Source organism: Lagenorhynchus albirostris, chromosome 2 (assembly GCF_949774975.1).
Source record: "Lagenorhynchus albirostris chromosome 2, mLagAlb1.1, whole genome shotgun sequence".
In the NCBI taxonomy this organism is placed as follows: Eukaryota; Metazoa; Chordata; class Mammalia; order Artiodactyla; family Delphinidae; genus Lagenorhynchus; species Lagenorhynchus albirostris.
In genome coordinates this window covers 148,900,827-148,922,388 of record NC_083096.1, presented here as the reverse complement: position 1 = coordinate 148,922,388, position 21,562 = coordinate 148,900,827, and the positions used below count along the sequence as shown (strand labels likewise).

Sequence of the window (21,562 nt, the reverse complement as noted above, 5' to 3'; positions counted from 1 at the left end):
TGAGCTAGGATGCTGGCTTGTGGAGGTAGTAAGTAGTAGGCAGACAGGGCATATTTTAAAGATAATGCTAAACTACCTGAAGGTTTGAGGTAGGGTGTAAAGGAAAGATATTAAGGATGACACCTAGGTTTTTGGCCTAAATAATAGATGAATGGCAATTCCATTTGCTGAGATGGGAGAGGTCTAGAAAGTAAAATATGGGGGCGGGGTAGGAAAACGATCAACGGGGGTCCATAATACATACTCAATAAATGGTAGCCATTGTTTATATTAAAAATCATCTTCCATTATATGTCAATTATATCTCAATAAATTTTTTTAAAATCACCTTCTTTCTGGGGTTGTACTACTTCACTCTCCACAGATGATGACATAAACAGTACTGAAGCTTATTCCACATTTTATTTTACAGAAACTTTCTGGTTATATGAAATTAGAACTTAGACTCAATTCCTAAGTCATTAGACTTTCTACCTTAGTACAGAGAAGAGAAAACAATATTAAGACCCCCCCTTACCAATATGCTAGTATTATCAAATTTGCTTTGAGGGCTATATCGACACTCTTTCACCTAGTTACTCACTAGGATTTCAATGATAAAATCAAAAAGATGCACCTTAATCCATCATTTTTATTTATTTATTTATTTGTTTAAAATAATTTTTTTTTTTTTTTTTCTGGTACGCGGGCCTCTCACTGTTGTGGCCTCTCCCGTTGCGGAGCACAGGCTCTGGACGTGCAGGCTCAGCGGCCATGGCCCAGCTGCTCCACAGCATGTGGTATCTTCCCAGACCGGGGCACGAACCCATGTCCCCTGCATCGGCAGGCAGACTCTCAACCACTGCGCCACCAGGGAAGCCCTATTTAAAATACTTTTTAAAAATTTATTTATGTGGCTGAGCCGGGTCTTAGTTAAGGCATATGGGATCTTCGTTGCAACACATGGGATCTTTTAGTTGCAACATGTGGAATCTTTTAGTTGCGGCATGTGGGATCTAGTTCTCTGACCAGGGATTGAATCCAGGCCCCCTGCATTGGAAGCACAGAGTCTTAACCACTGGACCACCAGGGAAGTCCCAATCCATCGTTTTTAAATGCTTCCCATTTATTCTGAACAGCACACACACAGACACACACACACACACACACACACACACACACACACACATACTCTGAGATAATATATTTTTCAAACCTGATCATTTAAAAATTATTCAAGGACTTCTCTGGTGGTCCAGTGGTTAAGACTCTGTGCTTCCAATGCAGGGGGCCCGGGTTCAATCCCTGGTCAGAGAACTAGATCCCACATGCATACTGCAACTGAGACTGCATGCCGCGACTAAGAGTCCACATGCAGCAACAAAGATCCCACGTGCCATAACTAAGACCCAGCGCATCCAAATGAATAAATAAATATTTTAACATAAAATAAAATAAAAATTATTCAACATTAACTCAATGTGATTTCTAACCTGGTCCATTCCCCTCATTTAACAAAAGGAGAAACCAAAGCCCAGAGGTCAAATAACTTGTCCAAGAGAACACAATTAGGAAATCGTGGATTGGTGTTAGGTCAAATAACTTGTCCAAGAGAACACAATTAGGAAATCATGGAGTGGTGTTAAATGCATAAGAGGAATAGTTGAAGATAAGGCTGGAAAAACAGGTCAGACATTAGCTGTCAGCCTAAAGAATTTTTGACTCAATTCTGAAATAAATGGGAGCCACAAAAGGTTTTTAAGAAATAAGCTATACAATTAGAGCTATGTATCAGGAAGAGTGAAAGGTGGGCAAAAAGATAGGAAAAATAACTCACTCCAGGCAAAAGTGAAGAGGACTGAATTGACAGATGCATAAAGGAAGGAACAGATGCAAAAGTCTTTGAAGATTTAGAATCAAGAGCTTAGCTTCTGATTAGAAGCAAAGAATAAAAGAAATAACCAAAGATGACTTTGGGATTTTCATAATGGGTAACTGGAAAGAGTGCTCTCTTAATAGCTGAGATTGGGAAAATACCCTGCCGTATCCTCATAGCATTAGCGGATATTAATCTGTTTCCTAGATGTACAGTTTGCTTCCTCAGGAGACTGTCTGGGAGACAGCCCTCTACTTCTCTTCTATTCACCATGATATTACCTAGCACAGGGCTGGACTGAGTAGCTCCAAACAAATATTTGGTTATTTGAAAGCATATTCTTCATTTTAACAAAATGGCAATCATATTGTTGCAAATGGATTCTGAAGGGGAGCTAAAACAATTCTGAAAAAAATTGGTAGATAGGAAAATAAATTCAGAATGTGACCTAAAGAAAAGTAAGCATGAGAATGTGAACAAGGAGTCTAAAAGAAATATTAAATTTCTCATGGCATGAAGAATAACAAAGAGGTATGAGAACAAATCTTGGTACAGGTCCTCAAAAAGGCCATTGGGGAGTGGAAGTGAGCAAGGCATGGTATTGGGTTACAGATCTTGAGCGTAAGACTTCCTGGCATAAACAACCTTATTCACAAGAGGCCCAAACTATCAGTCCCTGCACTCAACAAAGCACTTCATTGTTCTTTTTTTAAACTGATAAATTAGAGCAACTGATGATAAAACAACCAATCTTAACTGTATCCATGTATTAAAAAAAATACATACACACAAACAAAATATACACACCTACTTGCCTCTATGACTCGTCAGGCCCACTCCTTTCCTTCCAACTAGAAATCTTAGAAGGGAGAAAGATAAAAGGAAAAGAGGAAGTAGGGAGGTTGGGGTCAAGAAAAAGAGAGAAATAAAACTGCAAAAATTCAGCTCACTCACTCCTGCTGGGCACAAAATAGCTGTGGCAGCAGAGGACCAAGCCATGCCCAGAGGATTAGATACCCACCATCTGGCAGGTCATACAGATACCCTTTTTTCCCAAGTAGGCCTTCAAAAATCACTAATGCAGCAATTTTCAACGTTTTCTTTGTTTTAAGTGGAGACCTTTTCTTCAAAATTCTTATATGGAAGTTCAATATAAAACAGATACAAAGTGAAGCTACTCTGGCTGGATGAAGCAAAAATGGAAACCGAAAGCCTTAGCTGCTCAGCAACCTCCCTCCTGGGGCCAAGCCCCTGAGGAGGCATATCTGTGAAAATCCTAGGGTTCCAAGAGATGGATTCGTCCCAATTTAAATCTCATAATCTCAGTATGAGGGGAAACTTTGGTTCATACTTCTGCCTCAGCTTTTGCACCTATAAAAACTAACTAACCTATACTAACAGCTTGAAAATAGACTAAGAGCCATACTAACAAACAGTAACAAAAAATTTGAATTATAAAAAATATAAACTATTAACAATAAATTTCTAAGACAACTTGAAAAGCATTTAGGAAATAAAAATTCTAAGCATTTTGAGACTGGAACATAGTTATGCATAGTTTGATATTTAGGGAAGTATAAAAAATGCTTCTACTGCTATAGTACTCCTCTGGGTAACAAAAGCCAAGAGGACTCTGCTTGCTCTAGGCCCCTAGTAGGATAATTTCCTTTTGTTGTATTCAAAATATACATTGAAAGTAAAGACACAAAAACATGAAAGATATAAACAACTAGAACTTCTTTAAAAAGTAATCCATGTCCATGCTTTTAACTGCACTATATTTGAGACAGATGGCGTATGCAGAACAAAAAAGTCACCATCAGAGTGCAAACCCACCATGGTTAACAATAATCATAATAATTTTCATGCTTACTGTGGATTATAACAGATCCATAGGCTTTATGTACATTATCTCATTTGTTGGTTCACTGTAAAGATCAAGATAGAATTAACACTACCTTTTACATATTAGAAAACTTAGCTGACAGCAAATATGATTTTTTATATAAAAGGGAAAGGTGTGTCATTCCTGAGCAAAAGAGATAGGCTAAGAAAGTAGATCAAGGTGACATCAGAATAGGAATGGTATTCATCACATCACCACGTTTCTAGGCTGAAACACATATATATTTAGTGAAACAAGAGCAAAGATGTACATGGACTGTAGGCCAGGATGTCCAATATAGTAGCCACTAAGCTTCATGGGGTAATTTAATTTTAGTTCGTTGTTTGTACTAGCCACATGTCAATGCTCATTAGCCACATGTGGCTATTGGACAGCACAGATAAAGAACATTTCCATCATTTCAGAAAGTTCTATTCTATTCAACAGCATTACTCTAGCAGAAAACCCTTGAATGTATTAAAAACAGCTGCAGGGACCTCCCTGGTGGTCCACGGGTAAGACTCTGCACTCCCAATGCAGGGGGCCCAGGTTCGATCCCTGGTCAGGGAACTAGATCCCTCATGCATGCTGCAAAAAAAAAAAAAAAACAGACCCTGTATGCCGCAATGAAGATCCTGAGTGCCGCAACCAGGGCACTCAGGGCAGCCAAAATAAATAAACGAATAAATTTTTTAAAAAAAGACAAAAAACAGCAGCAGACCCTCAACAAATGCTTGGTGAGTGAATGAATGATAAAAGACAGATGGGATGCAATGAGACATTTAAAAAACTAGCCAGAGGAAAAGAAACTAATAATAATAGCTAACATTTACTGGGCACTTAACACAAGCCAGGTGCTTTATATGGACTAAATTAATCCTCAATAACAACTCTGTGAGGGATTTACTGTAATTTACCTCATTATAGATGGGAAAACTAAGGATCTCAGAGGTTAAGTAACTTTCCCAAGATCCACAATTTGAATCCAGGCAGCTTCATCTAGAATCTAGAGCCTGTTTTTAATCATTATACTATACTATTCTACTTCTTATATAACAATTATATTTTTTTTTTTTTTTTAGATTTTTTTGATGTGGACCATTTTTAAAGTCTTTATTGAATTGGTTAAATATTGCTTCTGTTTCATATTTTGGTTTTTTGGCCACGAGGCATGTGGGATCTTACCTCCCCAACCAGGGATCGAACCTGCACCCCCTGCACTGGAAGGCAAAGTCTTAACCACTGGATCACAAGGGAAGTCCCTATAACAACTATATTTTTTAATTTTGCTGTCATGGAATAAAATTTGTTTAAAGTCAATCTTCCCATGCAATCACCAGTCAAGTTCATAGTGAAGAGAATAAAAAAAAGAAGTGGTGAATAAAAAAGATTGGCAGGAAATACGCCAAACGTTAACACTAGTTTGATCCCTAGATGCTGCGATTAAGGAAAATTTTTATTTTACTGTTTTTGCTAATTCTATTTTCTAAATGTTCCATAGTGATGATGTATCCCTTCTGCAATAATAATAAGACAATAAAAATACTACTTTTTAAACAAGATGAAAATATAATCAGCTTAAGAATTCCTAAGCAGGGACTTCCCTGGTGGCGCAGTGGTTAAGAATTCGCCTGCCAATGCAGGGGACACGGGTTTGAACCCTGGTCCAGGAAGATCCCACATGCCGCAGAGCAACTAAGCCCATGCACCACAACTACTGAGCCTACGCTCTAGAACCCGCAAGCCACAACTACTGAGCCTATGTGGCTCAGTAGTTGAGCCTATGTGGCTCAGTAGTTGAGCCTATGTGGCTCAACTACTGAGCCACAACTACGGAAGCCCACATGCCTAGAGCCCGTGCTCCACAACAAGAGAAGCCACCAAAATGAGAAGCCTGCACACTGCAACGAAGAGTAGCCCCTGCTCGCCACAACTAGAGAAAGCCTGTGCGCAGAAACGAAGACCCAATGCAGCCAAAAATAAATAAATTTATTTTTTTTAAAAATTCCTAAGCAGAACATCAAATCAGGACTCAACCATCTCACTCTCAAACATTGTAGATGCCCCCTAACTGATCTCTTGGCTACCAGTCTCCCCAACACTAAACCATTCCACATTTGCCACCAGTTACCCTCTGTCATCTAGTCCCTGCTCAGAATCCAATACACAAAGCATAAAATAAAATATTCTTGGCTTTATGCAAAACATTTCTGAATAGTCTGGCCCAATTCTACCTTTCCATGTTTATCTACCAGTACTATCCTATCAAATCCTCTAGGAGAGGCATGATAGAAAGAGTTCTTCTAGAAGCATGGTAGAAAGAGCCCAGACCTCAGAGTCACAGACCTCAGCCAACACATAATCTCTTGGCCTCAGTTTCTTAAAGGGAGAATCGTTGTGAAGATTAAATCTTTTAATAGGTAAAGCATGCAGCATACGACAAAGACTTCAAGAAATGGTGGTTTTCTCATTGTTATTATGAGTCCAAAAAAAATTTTTTTCAATCTGAAAGCAGTCATTGTTAATTAACTGACCAGATCACAAAAATAATCATCATAGGTATCTTAGTTCATCCTTCTAACAAGCTGTTGATCTGGTCCTCCCTGTTGCCAGCAACTCCACCTTCTACAAAATGGGTGGTCATTTTCTTCATTCCACCTCACGGAGAAGATAATTTGAAGGGTCACAGGAAGTTGTTTGCTTCTTTGAAGCATTTTCCAATGGTATAGGTCTCATAAATAGGATCCTCCATGTAGATAATGCCATATTTACCAAGAGATCAGGCAATCAGTGTATTATCTGTCAGGGCAATTTGCTTCTTGTTGATTTTGCCATAACCACACCTGAATTCATTTATTGAGTTCAGGTTCGGTTACCCCCACTAAATATATGGTTCCACAGTCCTCAGCATGTTAAATGGAGCTTTGTTGATCTTAACAAAGGTGCCATTGAAGACTTGGCAAAGGTAAGGAGCTGTAACATCTTTCAGACCTTTGGGCTCACACCACTGATACCTCTGATCCTGATGACAGATGCCAATTTGGGTTCCACAGGTGCATAGAACTTGCCAGCTTTTCTTACCATCCTAGCCATTAGAATCTCAGTTCTGTACATCTGCCTATACTCTTTGTGATAGCGCTTAGCTTCTTCATAGACAAGCTTCATCCTTGCCTTTTGAAGCATCTTTTGGGCAAACTTTTTCCCCAGGCACTTGGTCTTCCTCTCTGCAAAATTCCTTTACTTTTTCTTAAGGGTTTCTGGCACAGCAGGAACATTATTTTTCTCCTCACCCGCACCCTCCATAACCAAATGGGTTTTTAATTCACCGACTCCTCAAAAAGCTTTGCGCTTTTACCTCTGTGCTTTATTTATTATTATTATCTTGCTCCTTTCTGAGTTCCTTCGCTATCTTCTAAAATCCTATTAAAATTCAAGTTCCAGGGACTTCCCTGGTGGTCCAGTGGTAAAGAGTCCGCCTTGGGACTTTCCTGGTCATGCAGTGGTTAAGAATCTGCCTGCCAATGCAGGGGACACAGGTTCGAGCCCTGGTCTGGGAAGATCCTACATGCCGCGGAGCAACTAAGCCCATGCACCACAACTACTGAGCCTGCGCTCTAGAGCCCGTGTGCCACAACTACTGAAGCCCGTGCGCCTACAGCCTGTGCTCTGCAACAAGATAAGCCACCACAATGAGAAGCCGGCACACCTCAACGAAAAGTAGCCCCTGCTCGCTGCAACTAGAGAAAGCCCGCGCACAGCAACGAAGACCCTATGCAGCCAAAAAAATAAAATAAGTGTTCTCCTTAAACTGAAACTAAATCCTAGTCTTTAAAACAAACAACAAAAAAGAATCCGCCTTACAATGCTGGGGATGAGGGTTCGATCCCTGGTCAGGGAACTAAGATACCACATGCCACGGGGCAACTAAGTCCGTGCACCACAACTACTGTGCTCGCATGCCTCAACTAGAGAGCCTGCGTGCCACAAACTACAGAACCCACGTGCTCTGGAACCCGCGCACCACAACTACAGAGCCCACGCATCCTGGAGCCTGTGCACCACAACTAGAGAGAAGCCCATGAGCTGCAAGGAAGATCCCACGTGCTGCAACTAAGACCCGATGAAGCCAAAAATAAAATAAAATAATAAATCTTCAAAAAAAATTCAAGTTCCAGGTTGAGTCAACCTCCTCCAAGAAAGCTTTGCTGACTCTGCCAAGCTAATATGATCTCCGACTCCTTTGAAATTCTATATGACTTAAGAGTTTACCCAAGTGGTAGCGTCCTGGCTGATTTTATTAGTTCTCTTTTCATGTATGTAAGTCCTAGATCTCCAATTAGAGTGCAAATTCCTTGCTAGCAGACATTCCATTTTACGTATACCTTTTTGATGTCTGACATCACCAGGCATATACTAAATGCTCAAAAAATTGTTAATCTGATTTGTGGGTAGGGAAAAAAGTCATAATAAAATTACTGGGACTTCCCCAGTGGCACAGTGGTTAAGAATCTGCCTGCCAATGCAGGCGACACGGGTTCGATCCCTGCTCCAGAAAGATCCCACATGCCATGGAGCAACTAAGCCCATGCACCACAACTACTGAGCCTGCACTCTAGAGCCCACAAACCACAACTACTGAGCCCGCGCACCACAACTACTGAAGCCCACGTGCCTAGAGCCCATGCTCCGCAACAAGAGAAGCCACCGCAATGAGAAGCCTACACACCGAAACAAAGAGTAGCCCCAGCTCACCACAACTATAGAAGGCCCACGCACAGCAATGAGGACCCAACACAGCCAAAAATAAATAAAATAAATTTATTTTTTAAATAAATAAATAAAATTACTGGCTGAACGTTTTTGTAGTGGACTAGGAAGCCAATAATTCTATACAAAGGTATAAAGTTTCAATTAATCAGTATAATCTAATTCCATAATTTTCTACCACTGACCACACATGTAAGTCATACTTAAGTTATATGATTTCTCTTTAGTCCAATATAAATATTAGCCTTAAACAACCCTAAGTAAATTGCACTTTTAACTTTTCCAACTCTCTTACACATATGCCCTACTTTAATAATATATTGACTTAAATTTTCTTATTTGGTTTCATTTAGAAATATACTCCCCTCACTAAAAAGTCAAGATAGGGGGCTTCCCTGGTGGCGCAGTGGTTGAGAGTCTGCCTGCCGATGCAGGGGACACGGGTTCGTGCCCCGGTCCGGGAGGATCCCACATGCCGCGGAGCGGCTGGGCCCGTGAGCCATGGCCGCTGAGCCTGAGCGTCCAGAGCCTGTGCTCCGTGGCGGGAGAGGCCACGACAGTGAGAGGCCCGCGTACCGCAAAAAAAAAAAAAAAAAAAAAAAAAAAGTCAAGATAGGGACTTACCTGGTGGCGCAATGGTTAGGAATCCTCCTGCCAATGCAGGGGACACAGGTTAGAGCCGGGGTCTGGGAAGATCCCACATGCCGCGGAGCAACTAAGCCCTTGCGCCACAACTACTGAGCCTGTGCTCTAGAGCCTGCATGCCTAGAGCCCATGCTCCGCAACAAGAGAAGCCACCGCCATGAGAAGCCCGCGCACCGCAACGAAGAGTAGCCCCCACTCGCCGCAACTAGAGAAAGCCCGTGCACGGCAAAGAAGACCCAATGCAGCCAAAAATAAATAAATAAATTTATTTTTTAGAAAAAGTCGAGATAGAGTGAGAAAGATTCATATACAGTAACCCCTTGGTATCTGCAGGGCATTGGTTCCAGGACCACCCCACCCCCTACCCTGTGAGGATACCAAAATCCACAGATGCCCAAGTTCCTTATAGAAAAATGTATAGTATTCACATATAACTACACATATGCATATACTCCCATATACTTTAAATCATCTCTAGATTACTTACAATACCTAATACAATGTAAATGTTATATAAATAGTTGTAAATACAATGTAAACAGTTGCTAGGCACAGCAAATTCAAGTATTGCATTTTGGAACTTTCTGGAATTTTTTTCCCAAATATTTTCAGGCTGTGATTGGTTGAATCTGTGGATGCAGAACCTGCCGATATGGAGAGCTGACTGTACTAATTACTAGAAAGCAATGATTATATAACATTATACATACGAATAATTCTCCTTTAAAAAGGTAAACTATGTCTCCTCAAGTGAGTGCTAACAGTTAAGAGTAGATAGCCTGGGGGCACAGTTTTATTTTTATTTCCACTGATTTAATTATGATTCCTCCTAAACCAATTTAAGAAAATTAAATAACCACTAAAATCATCTCTCTTGGATAAATTACCAATTCAGCAATAGGTAACAACAGTTCTAATGAGCTGCTACTAAGAGTAAAGCAATTTGAGAGACATAAGGAAGTTGCTTTATTTTTTAAAAATATTTATTTGCTTTGTTTATCTGGCTGTGCTGGGTCTTAGTTGCGGCACACGGGATCTTTTAGTTGCGGCATGCGGGATTTTTAGCTGTGGCATGCGAACTGTTAGTTGCGGCATGTGGGATCTAGTTCCCTGACCAGGGATCAAACCCAGGTCCCCTGCATTAGGAGGGCGGAGTCTTAGCCACTGGACCACCAGGGAAGTCCCAAGTTGCCCTATTAAATGCAGTTAATTACCAGAAAATTAAGTCTCAGTAGCTAGAAAAAGACCTAGAGCACAGCTAAATCCCAGCAAGACTGATTTAGCATGAAATCTTGAATCCCTCTTTTCAGCTTTTAATACTATTCTAACAAGTCTCCAATAATGTTTCAGCTTTCTCACTGATCCCCAGAAGGAAGGAAAAGCCATTACCTAAGGATGTTGGGATGGGAGAGTCTATTCATGAGCTGCACTTCTTTCAGCATGTTTGCACGGTTACTGCTCAACGTGTTCATCTTAAGAGCCATCACCTGGCCAGAAGCTCGGTGGCGCACCTAGAAAATAAAATGGGACAAAAAAAGAGGCTCAAGGGTGGCAGCTATATAATGAGGTCAAAGCCTCCAGGTGTAGAACATGCCAAGATGTTTTACTTCCAATTTAGATAAAATAGACATGGTAAGGGATGTTTTTCTATAAACTCTGATTACATTATGGTCTCACTTCCATTAACAAAGATTTATTCCATCGAAGACCAAAATTGTTTCACATTAAACTGGCTAGAAACACATTGTTAATAATACCTCAAGAAATCATGTTTTTAAAATAAAAAAAAAACCTTAGGAAAAAATGGGGAAAATTTATTAGGCTGGTTTCTTAAGGCCAACATTGCTGAGTCTTAGCAAACTGAAAGGAAAAAGACTCTTTTGTGGAATTTTAATTGTGCACAGAAAAGATTCATGCATAAGCCTTATATAACACATAATGAATTATAAAACTGTCTTTATAGGACACTAAACCCACATCCTCAAAATCTCCCCAAGCACCATAAAATGTATATCTATAAGAAAAAAACGTATTGCATGTTAAATATAGAAAGAAGGCAGTGAATCCTTTGGAGCTAATACTGTAGTAACCCAACACAAAGTACCTTATAATTATTTACACACACTCAAGTCAGATATAAAAACATGAGCCACACCACTCACACTATTACCCATATGCACAGAGCAAAGTCTACTTCTAAAACATTCATTCTCTGTAGGTTCAATCTATTTTACATATAAAAATATTATTTTATAATTTCAATGCACACTCAACAGGTTTAAAAAGAAACACAATACTTGCAAGAAAATTAACTATGTTTTCAGCCTCTAAATGTGGTGTCAGTAGTAGCAAAATGAGACTATCAGAGAAAATATTTTGCCTTACCCAAAAAAAGCTCAATTATTCACTTAGATATGTGTTTCCTACTGAATTATGAATGAGGCAGTAGAAAAGTTATTAAGTACCAAGGACCTCATTACTTTCTGGTTAAAAAAAATTCATTTCAGGGTTTCCCTGGTGGAGCAGTGATTAAGAATCCACCTGCCAATGCAGGGGACACGGGTTCGAGCCCTGGTCCAGGAAGATCCCACATGCCGCAGAGCAACTAAGCCCGTGCGCCACAACTACTGAGCCTGCGCTCTACAGCCCCCAAGCCACAACTACTGAGCCCACGTGCCACAACTACTGAAGCCCACGTGCCTAGAGCCCGTGCTCCACAACAAGAGAAGCCACCGCAATGAGAAGCCTGCACACGGCAACAAAAAGTAGCCCCCGCTTGCCGCAACTAGAGAAAGCCTGTGTGCAACAACGAAGACCCAACTCAGCCAAAAATAAAATAAATTAAAAAAAAAAGAATGATTAAAAAAAATTCACTTCAGATCATGCACAACAGGGACTTGCTATGCAAAAATGTCATCATCCTATGGACTTTCAGAGTATTGTTTCAGTATATTATTTCCAGTTGACCAAGTGGAAATTCCAGTAGAAATCATGACAATCTACTTAATTCTTCAATCTCCAGAAATTCTTTGACATGACAATAGCCCCAGAAGTTTAGTGTTAATATAGAACAGACATCACAGCTTATCTTAAAATTCAAAGAAACAATGCTTCAGAGTAGCCAGACATAAGAAGGGGAAGGAAGAAGCAAAACACTCAGAGCCACAGGAACCCTGAACAGAAGAACTGAGGCAGAACACTGGCTGTCTCTCCCCTCTTCTAGATCACTTAGTGAGATTTGGAACCCAACTCTCTTCCTAGTGCATCAATGATTCTGTTGTCATGTACCTCGTGATTGATGAAAGAGAAGTGGCTTTCCTTTTCAGATCCTGCATGGATAAGTTAAAAGAGACATTTATATACAAAGAACACACTGACAGTATTTTTCCAACTCTATTTACAGAAAACATCTGTGTTGTAATAAGCGCTCTCCATTCTGAAACTCACTCCTCTTTTTTTTTTTTCATCATCTGAAAACTATCACTGAGGTTTTTTTTTAAAAAGTCTGCTTTTAAGAAAGTTTAATATTGGGACTTCCCTGGTGGCACAGTGGATAAGACTCCACGCTCTCAATGCAGGGGCCCTGGGTTCGATCCCTAGTCAGGGAACTAGATCCCAAATGCATGCTGCAACTAAGAGTTCACCTGCCACAACTAAGGATCCCATGTGCTGCAATTAAGGAGCCTGCGAGCTGCAACTAAGGAGCCCTGGAGCCTCAACTAAGGAGCCCACCTGATGCAACTAAGACCCGGTGCAACCAAATAAATAAATAAATATATAAATAAAAGAAAGTTTAATATTAAAATAATGTGTGAAATTTAGAGATAAAAATCTGTTTCAAACTAATCATAAAAAACCTTACTTCCGGGCTTCCCTGGTGGTGCAGTGGTTGAGAATCTGCCTGCCAATGCAGGAGACACGGGTTCGAGCTCTGATCTGGGAAGATCCCACATGCCGCGGAGCCACTAGGTCCGTGAGCCACAACTACTGAGCTTGCACGTCTGGAGCCTGTGCTCCGCAACAAGCGAGGCCCCGACAGTGAGAGGCCCACGCACCGCAATGAAGAGTGAGTGGACCCCGCTTGCCGCAACTAGAGAAAGCCCTCACACAGAAACGAAGACCCAACACAGCCAAAAATAAATAAATAAATAAATGTATTAAAAAAAAAACCTTACTTCCTTAAACAAGTGATGAACATGTCCATAACATTGTAGTTGTCTTTCATTTGCATAAAATATTTTTCTTCTTTCTTCTTAGCCCCTCAAATTCTACCTATCTTTGAAGGTCACACTCAAATATCCCCTTCCTCTCTGAAGTCTTCCTTGACTCTCTCTAGGAACTATTTGTGGTATCCCTCTTTATACTGCCTCAGAACAACATTCGGAACACCAGTATACCACTCACCACACAGTTCTGTACATAAATACCTCCTTGCTAGGCTATAAAGCATCTTGAGACCAGGCTCTATGTTGTATTTGTCTTTGTCTTGCAGAAGGCCTGGCACATCATAAGGTCACAGTGAAAACAACAGTAACAACAGTTAGTTAAATGATACTTCTAATGTACTTTCTAAGGACAGTGAATCATTTATTTATCCAGGTAATTTCTTTGGGGGGTGGTGCTTTTCTTTGTTTTTCTTTTTTTGGTGGCAGATTTGGGGGGGAAGATGCAAACAGAAAAGTAGTATAAGATTTGGCTTAAATTTTCTGGAGTTTACCATCTAGAAAGGGACAAACAATAAGCTATATGACTAGTCAGATAAGAAAGAGAATAAAGAATCAAATACAGCATGAGAGGTATTTATATGAATGTTGATGCACTTAGGGAAAAACTTCATGGGACTTCAGTGACACCTCCAAGAATTAACAGATTTGGATAGATTTTTTTAAAGTACAGAACAGACTACAGGTGATAAAGAAAAAAGTACCATCAAATTTAGAGGTTCACAGAATATAGGGAACCTGCCTAAATGCAGGAGGATCTTCATTCCAAGTTGTCAAAACCATGAAAATTAATTAGCCCTCAAATCTACTTAGATTTTCAGATTAAAGGGAAGGCCTATTTCTGCCTAAGTTTGTCCTCTACACATAGATCATTGTTACTACTACTAAGAGGATTCCCAAGAGATTGATATCTTTAAATATCTTTAATTTTTTTTTTAATATATAGAATTGCCATATGATCCAGCAATTCTACTTCTGGGTATATACCCAAAATAATTGAAAACAGGGTCTTGAAAAAATATTTGTACACCCAAGTTCATAGCAGCATTATTTACAATAGCCAAAAGGCAAAAGCAATCCATCCATCGACAGATGAACAGATAAACAAAATGTGGTATATACCATAATGGAATATTATTCAGCCTTAAAAAGGAAGGAAATTCTGACACATGCTGCAACACGGATGAACCTTGAAGATATTATATGCTACGTGAAGTAAGTTAGTCACAAAATGACAAATACTGTATGATTCCACTTATATGAGGTTCCTAGGGTAGTCAAACTCATACAGAAATAATGTAGAATGGTGGTTGCTAAGGGTTGTGGGGAGGGGAGGAATTTGGAGCTGTTTAATTGGTACAGAATTTCAGCTTTGCAAGATGAAAAGAGTTCTGGAGAGTGTAGCACAAAAACGTGAACTGAACTACACATTTAAAAATGGTTAAGATGGGGCTTCCCTGGTGGCGCAGTGGTTGAGAGTCCGCCTGCCGATGCAGGGGACACGGGTTCGTGCCCCGGTCCGGGAAGATCCCACATGCCGCGGAGCGGCTGGGCCCGTGAGCCATGGCCGCTGAGCCTGCGCGTCCGGAGCCTGTGCTCCACAACGGGAGAGGCCACAACACTGAGAGGCCCACGTACGGGAAAAAAAAAAAAAAATGGTTAGGATGGAAAATTTTATGTTATATATACTTTATCATAATTATAAATAAAAGAAGGAAGGTAAAAAAAAAGAAGGAAGGTAAGGTAGAAAAGAAAGAAGAGATGGAGAGAAAAGAGGAGAGGAGATGTGAGGAGTGAAGGGTAAGGGAGAGGATCACCAAGGTAAGGAAATTACTACCTCTCCTCGACTTTTAAACTCATCTGATGCTACCACAGGATCTTCAAATCCACTTTCTAAAGACATAGCAGAGTGGTGAAGTACTCGAGCTTTGGAGATGAGCAGACCGAATCCAAGTTTTAACACTTAAATGATTAGAGTGACTTCTCGTTGAAGTCTTCTGTTGTAAAATGAAGAGAATAATAGTCTCTGTCTCACATGGAGGATAAAATGATGTTGTTATGTTAGATAAACAAAATAATGTGTATAACATACTTAACACAGTGCTTAGCACATAGTAAACATTCAAATAAATAGGTGTTGTTTTTAATAAAAATAAGAAACTATATGTTCATAAGAATTTAGCATATCAGGTGAGTTTGAGATGATATAGAAAATGTACACTTGTAATTTTAAGTAAAAATAGCAATATTCAAATCTGTATATGCCCCTGAGATTGTTTATTTATTACAAAGGGGAAAAGGTACTTTTACAATGGAGCGGTCTGGCGGCTAGCACTTAACCAAGGGATCTTATTTAGCATTACCGAAAGTAAGACATGCAACATTATCGAAAGTAAGACATGCAACATTATCAACCTTCTGATACAACGTATTATACTTGCCAAAATGTTTAACTCAAATCTAATTATAAGAAAAAAATTAGACATATTCAGAATATCTAAAATACAACTGGATGGTACTCTTCAGACAAAGTGTGGGGGAATATTCCACATTAAAAGAGATTAATAGTCATAACCACTGAAATGAAATGCATGAAACCTTGATTGGATTCTGGGTCAAAAAAAGGTGTAAAAGACTTTTTGGAGGCAAACAGGAAAAAAATTTTTTAATGGAATTATTTATTTATTTTTTAAATTTTTTTGCTGTGCCCTGAGGCTTGTGGGATCTTAGCTTCCCAGCCAGGGATTGAACCCAGGCCCCAACAGTAAAAGTGCTGAGTCCTAACCACTGGACAACCAGGGAATTCCCAGGGAAATTTTATTTTATTTATTTTTTTTTTTTTTAAGTTTTTTTTTTTGGCAGTACGCGGGCCTCTCTGCTGTGGCCTCTCCCGTTGTGGAGCACAGGCTCCGGACGTGCAGGCTCAGCGGCCATGGCTCACAGGCCCAGCCGCTCCGCAGCATGTGGGATCTTCCCGGTCCGGGGCACGAACCCATGTCCCCTGCATCGGCAGGCGAACTCTCAACCACTGCGCCACCAGGGAAGCCCCCCAGGGAAATTTTAAATAGGGACTGTATATTAAATTATTTTACTGAATTAAGGTTAATTGTCTAAGGTATAAATAGTGATACTATGGCTTTGTAGGAGAATATATTCTTGGAAGATACATACTAAAGTATTTAAGTGTCACGATGTCTGCAATTTGCTTTCAAGTGGTTTGCCGGAAAAAATACAGAGAGATAAAGCAATGTAACAAAATATTAATAATTGGTGATTCTAGTTGAAGGGACTTAACAGAGGTCTACTGCATTAGTCTTTCAATTTTCTACAGGTTTTAAAAGTTTCCACGGGACTTCCCTGGTGGTGCAGTGGTTAAGAATCCGCCTGCCAACACAGGGGACACGGGTTCAAGCCCTGGTCCAGGAAGATCCCACATGCCGTGGAGCAACTAAGTCCGTGGCAACAAAGCCACAACTGCTGAGTCCGAGTGCCACAACTACTGAAGCCCGTGCGCCTAGAGCCTGTGCTCCGCAACAAAAAGCCACTGCAATGAGAAGCCCGCGCACCATATACCCTGAGAAAACCATAATTCAAAGGGTCATGTACCACAATGTTCATTGCAGCTCTATTTACAATAGCCAGGACATGGAAGCAACCTAAGTGTCCACAACAGATGAATGGATAAAGAAGATGTGGCACATATATACAATGGAATATTACTCAGCCATAAAAAGAAACAAAATTGAGTTATTTGCAGTGAGGTGGATGGACCTAGAGTGAAGGTCCATACATACAGAGTGAAGTAAGTCAGAAAGAGAAAAACAAATACCATATGCTAACACATATATATGGAATCTTAAAAAAAAATTGTTCTGAAGAACTTAGGGGCAGGAAGGAATAAAGACACAGACGTAGAGAATGGACTTGAGGACATGGGGAGGGGGAAAGGGAAGCTGGGACGAAGTGAGAGAGTGGCATGGACATATATACACTACCAAATGTAAAACAGATAGCTAGTGGGAAGCTGCCACATAACACAGGGAGATCAGTTCGGTGCTTTGTGTCCACCTAGAGGGGTGGGATAGGGAGGGTGGGAGGCAGACGCAAGAGGGAGGAGATATGAGGATATATGTATATGTATAGCTGATTCATTTTGTTATACAGCAGAAACTAACACACCATTGTAAAGCAATTATACTCCAATAAAGATGTTAAAGAAAAAAAAAAAAAGCAGCCCGCGCACCACAACGAAGAGTAGCCCCTGTTCGCCTCAACTAGAGAAAGCCCGCAGGCAGCAACGAAGACCCAACACAGCCATAAATAAATAAATAAATAAATAAATAAAACTAGTGTTAAAGATGACTTCAAGGTCTACAAACAGGAACAAACCACAAACTAAAGGTCAGTCAAGTGTGTGCATGCAGCCTGGAAGTAACTGGAAGTAACTGATAATCTTTCATTAGACTTTTCAGCCACATTCAAATAACAGCAAATACTATCATCTTCTATATACAAGGTACTGTGCTAGATGTTGAGAAGGCTCTTACAGATCAACATGAGACATCAGTTTGTCAGATCTTCCAGCAATCTTTGCCCCCAAATTGCAAAGTTATCTTGTTGCTCTCCAGCTTAAAATTCTTCAATAGCTCACCACTACCTGGGGAATAAAGTCCAAACTCCTTAACAAAATTTAATCCATCTTCTGCTCCCTGTATATTCCCACCATCTTCTCCCCTTACCTTTAGTTATTACATACTAATATTTGTAATTCTTTCCAAAGGTATCACCCTCTCCACGCTTACTTGCCTTGACACATGCTATTCTCAATGCCTTGATGTAATCCTCAATCCCCTGATTCCTATCCCAATGTCCCTTCCAAATTCCCTTCAATTATTCAAGATATAAGAAACATCACTTTCCCTGGGAAAATCTTACTTTATTTCAAGGAAAGTTGGATGGCTCCACTCTGTTTTCTTAGTACTCTGTTCTTATTTATCTCTGTTACAGCACTTGCATATTGTATGCTGTTAGTCTATGTATCTATTTACCTCCAATATACCTAAGGGCAGTTCCAATTCAAGGTGGCAACTAGGAAGCTCCTGAACTTACCTCCTCCCTGAGACACAGAATCTACAACTGCATATGGAACAATTTCCTATATGCCTAAGAGCAAAGACTGCCTTATTCATTTCTTTATCCCCAGAATAGTTATTCAGCTCCCCGCCTCCCCAAAACACACATTCTGACAAGCAGGACTTCTTCTTATATGGACAAACCTAGATTTTTGGCAAAAATTGTTAAAAGGTAAGCAGGAAAGAAAAGTATGGCAATTATTACATAACTATCAACAGACACTGGTAGACTCTGGAATAGAAAAAGCAGATTACAGGTTATATACAATCCTATGTCCATTAGCTACTACTCTATCCATTTTTATTCCATTCAAGTAAGCATATTAACATGCAAATGAGTGACAGTAAATATAGGGGTGCCTCTAATTCAATTCTAATTTATATTTTTAAAATTAAATTATTTGCATATGTTGATACTTTAACCATTTTAAATAACAAATCACATGCAATAACTTCATCCTTTAGCAGTGTGGTATGAAACCAAACTGAGAATCTCTTCTCTGGCAAAGTGCCTAGTATTTAGTAGTTGACTGCTCAAAAAATGTTTGCTGAATTTAAATGGATAACTTGAGTCGGGATGGTTATTTTCTAGAGGTGGAGAAAAGCATAAACCTCTGACCACCGCAGAGAAGTAATAAGGGGAGAATTAAATAACAAAAAAAGGACAACAAGGTAAGAACTGTAACAAAGTAATTAATCATTAAATTAACTATTAGATGAGTGGCTTAGGACTTCCAGCCAAGAAGTCACAGTGAGTGTACAATAAGTATACAGTAAGCTGGTATAGCAACATTAGTATTAGGCAAATAAAGTTTAAAGCAGTAGTTTTCAAGGGAGGCTGTAACATCTCACTTCAGAGGGGTCTTTGAAGTTTTCAGGTGAAGTGTTTTGGTTATAACAACGATTGGAGGCAGGGAGTGTCGCAGGCCTGAGATGCTAGACATCCTGCAGGTACGGGATAATACCGCACAAGGAAGCATTGTTCCATGTCCAGTATGAAATGCAAATGTCTTACCAGACATTCATGTAAATAAAGAACATATTTATTATTAACTAAGCTTGGATTCTAACTCCATTTTACATAAAAACAAAGTCATCTTGCATAGTTTTAAAATATACTGAACTTCCTAGGAATGTAACTACCTGTAAATTGAGGAAAATTGTTTTTTTGTTTTGTTAAGAATATCATTAAGAACTGGTGAACATTTCAGAAGATCAGACCACCAATGGCAATGCTGCTTCTGAATCCCAATATAACACATCTGTATCAGAATCCATTTGTAGTTTTTATATTCATGGTGATTTATTTAGCCTTTATTAAAAAAATCAAATATATAAATAAAAAGTGGGGAATCCTGGTGGTCCAGTGGTTAGGACTTGGCGCTTTCACTGCCAGGGGCCCAGGTTCGATCCCTGGTCAGGGAACTAAGATTGCACATGTCGCACGGCCAACACAAAAGTACAACATGGATAAACAAGAAGTGTGTTTTTGCTTTACCCACAAATAAAGTTATCAATGTGACTACTCTGCCAACTTTTTTTCCTGATGGAACATTCCAGTTAAATGAACATTTAGAAAGAAACACTCTGATAAAGTTGGCAAAGATATATTATACCTCCCTGTTTTCTCTCCTTAATCAATCTGTAGTTTGTCTTGGCAAGCTATTCCTATTTCAGCTGAAGTTACCTCTTTCCCTTATCATATCACAAATAAGTCTGGCCTGTTATTACACTTTTATTCTAATATTCAGTGGCATCTCTGCTCTTTAATTTTTCCCCTTTCGTGGAGTGGCTTTTGTCCTCTCTTAAAACTAAACCTGTCATGTTTAGGAAGGTAAAAGCATCTAACCACTTTACTATGTCTTCTAGCATAGTTAGGCCCCAAAATGTGTATATTGAAATCATTTTTACTAATTTAATTTTCTTTTACTTTTCGTTTATTACACAGGGTATCATGTTGATGTTATATAATTATAAAGCAATACTACCAAAGTTACCTATCGATTTCATTTCAGGGTAGTTAAGAGTTATGTTTTTAAAAATTGCTGTAATACCTAAATTTATAGCACTTGCTACATACTAGGTTCCGCTGTGTAACTGCTTTAGATGTATTAACTCAGTTAATTCTCAAAATAATTCTGTGAGGTATGTATTATTAATATTTCCCATTTTACAGCTATGGAAACGGAGGCAAGGGGAGATTAAATGACTTTTTCAAAATGAGAGACCTAGTAAATGGCAGAGACAGAATTTGAACCCAGATAATGCAAAGAACATTCGGCCTGACAGGGTTGAAAACAAGTGGGCTAAGGAAAAAAGCACTGCGTGCACACTACGTAATAATAATTTTGTCAAGAAATAATAATCATGATCTTGTATGTATCTAACAACATACCCTTATAACATACCAAACAAAAACTGACAAAATAAAAGGCAAATTTGACAAATCCAGAATCTCCACAGGATATTTTAAAATACCTCTCAGAAACTGAAAGCTTAAGCAGACAAGAAATGAGTATGGATATGGTTTTTTTAATAACAAAACTGACATGCTTGATCTAATCTTGTCCCACAAAGCTAAGTTTTGTTGATTTTTTCAAGTGTATGTGAAACAATTTACCAAAATGCATGGATACTACATCATGATGGTTGAATCACATTCTCAGACCACTATGAAATAAAATTAAAAGTCAAAAATAAAGAGATAATTAAAAATAAGCATAGTGGGCAATACTAATTGTTTACCCAACATCTATTTTCCCCTTTTCTTAACTGACGTAACTCCAATTAGGTGGCATCCTGCTTAATTAAAACATTCAATCTGGCTATCTTCCTTGCAGCTAGGGTGGCCAGATGACATAGTCCTAGTAAGGCGATGTAAGTGGGAATTGCTTGGTGGGGGATTCAGGGAATGCTAATGTTTTCCTGATGAAATTGTCCTTTTTATAGTCTGAAGCAAAGATGTGGTGCTTGCATCAAGATCAGCTAACTTGTAACCAAAAGGACAAAAGCCGCACACTAAAGAGAGAGCTAGAGGAAGCCTGGATTGTTGATG

At 39.4% G+C, this 21,562-nt stretch overlaps 1 protein-coding gene, 1 non-coding gene and 1 pseudogene across 7 annotated transcripts in view; 1 reads left to right on the top strand and 2 right to left on the bottom strand.

Moving 5' to 3' along the window:
• TESK2 (testis associated actin remodelling kinase 2) overlaps positions 1-21,562 on the bottom strand; it is a 127,113-nt gene that overhangs the window by 57,748 nt on the left and 47,803 nt on the right. For 5 of the 6 annotated variants that reach the window (XM_060140195.1, XM_060140194.1, XM_060140193.1 and 2 more), the window contains one exon: positions 10,542-10,663. The exons of the other annotated variant lie outside the window; for it this stretch is intronic. In XM_060140195.1, the coding sequence (XP_059996178.1) occupies positions 10,542-10,663 (122 nt within the window). The remainder of the gene's footprint in view (positions 1-10,541; positions 10,664-21,562) is intronic. 6 annotated transcript variants of the gene reach the window in all.
• Positions 1,224-1,296, top strand: TRNAG-UCC (transfer RNA glycine (anticodon UCC)). The gene has a single exon. It is a non-coding gene; the product is annotated as a tRNA-Gly (tRNA).
• On the bottom strand, positions 6,310-7,043 carry LOC132516467 (large ribosomal subunit protein uL30-like; annotated as a pseudogene).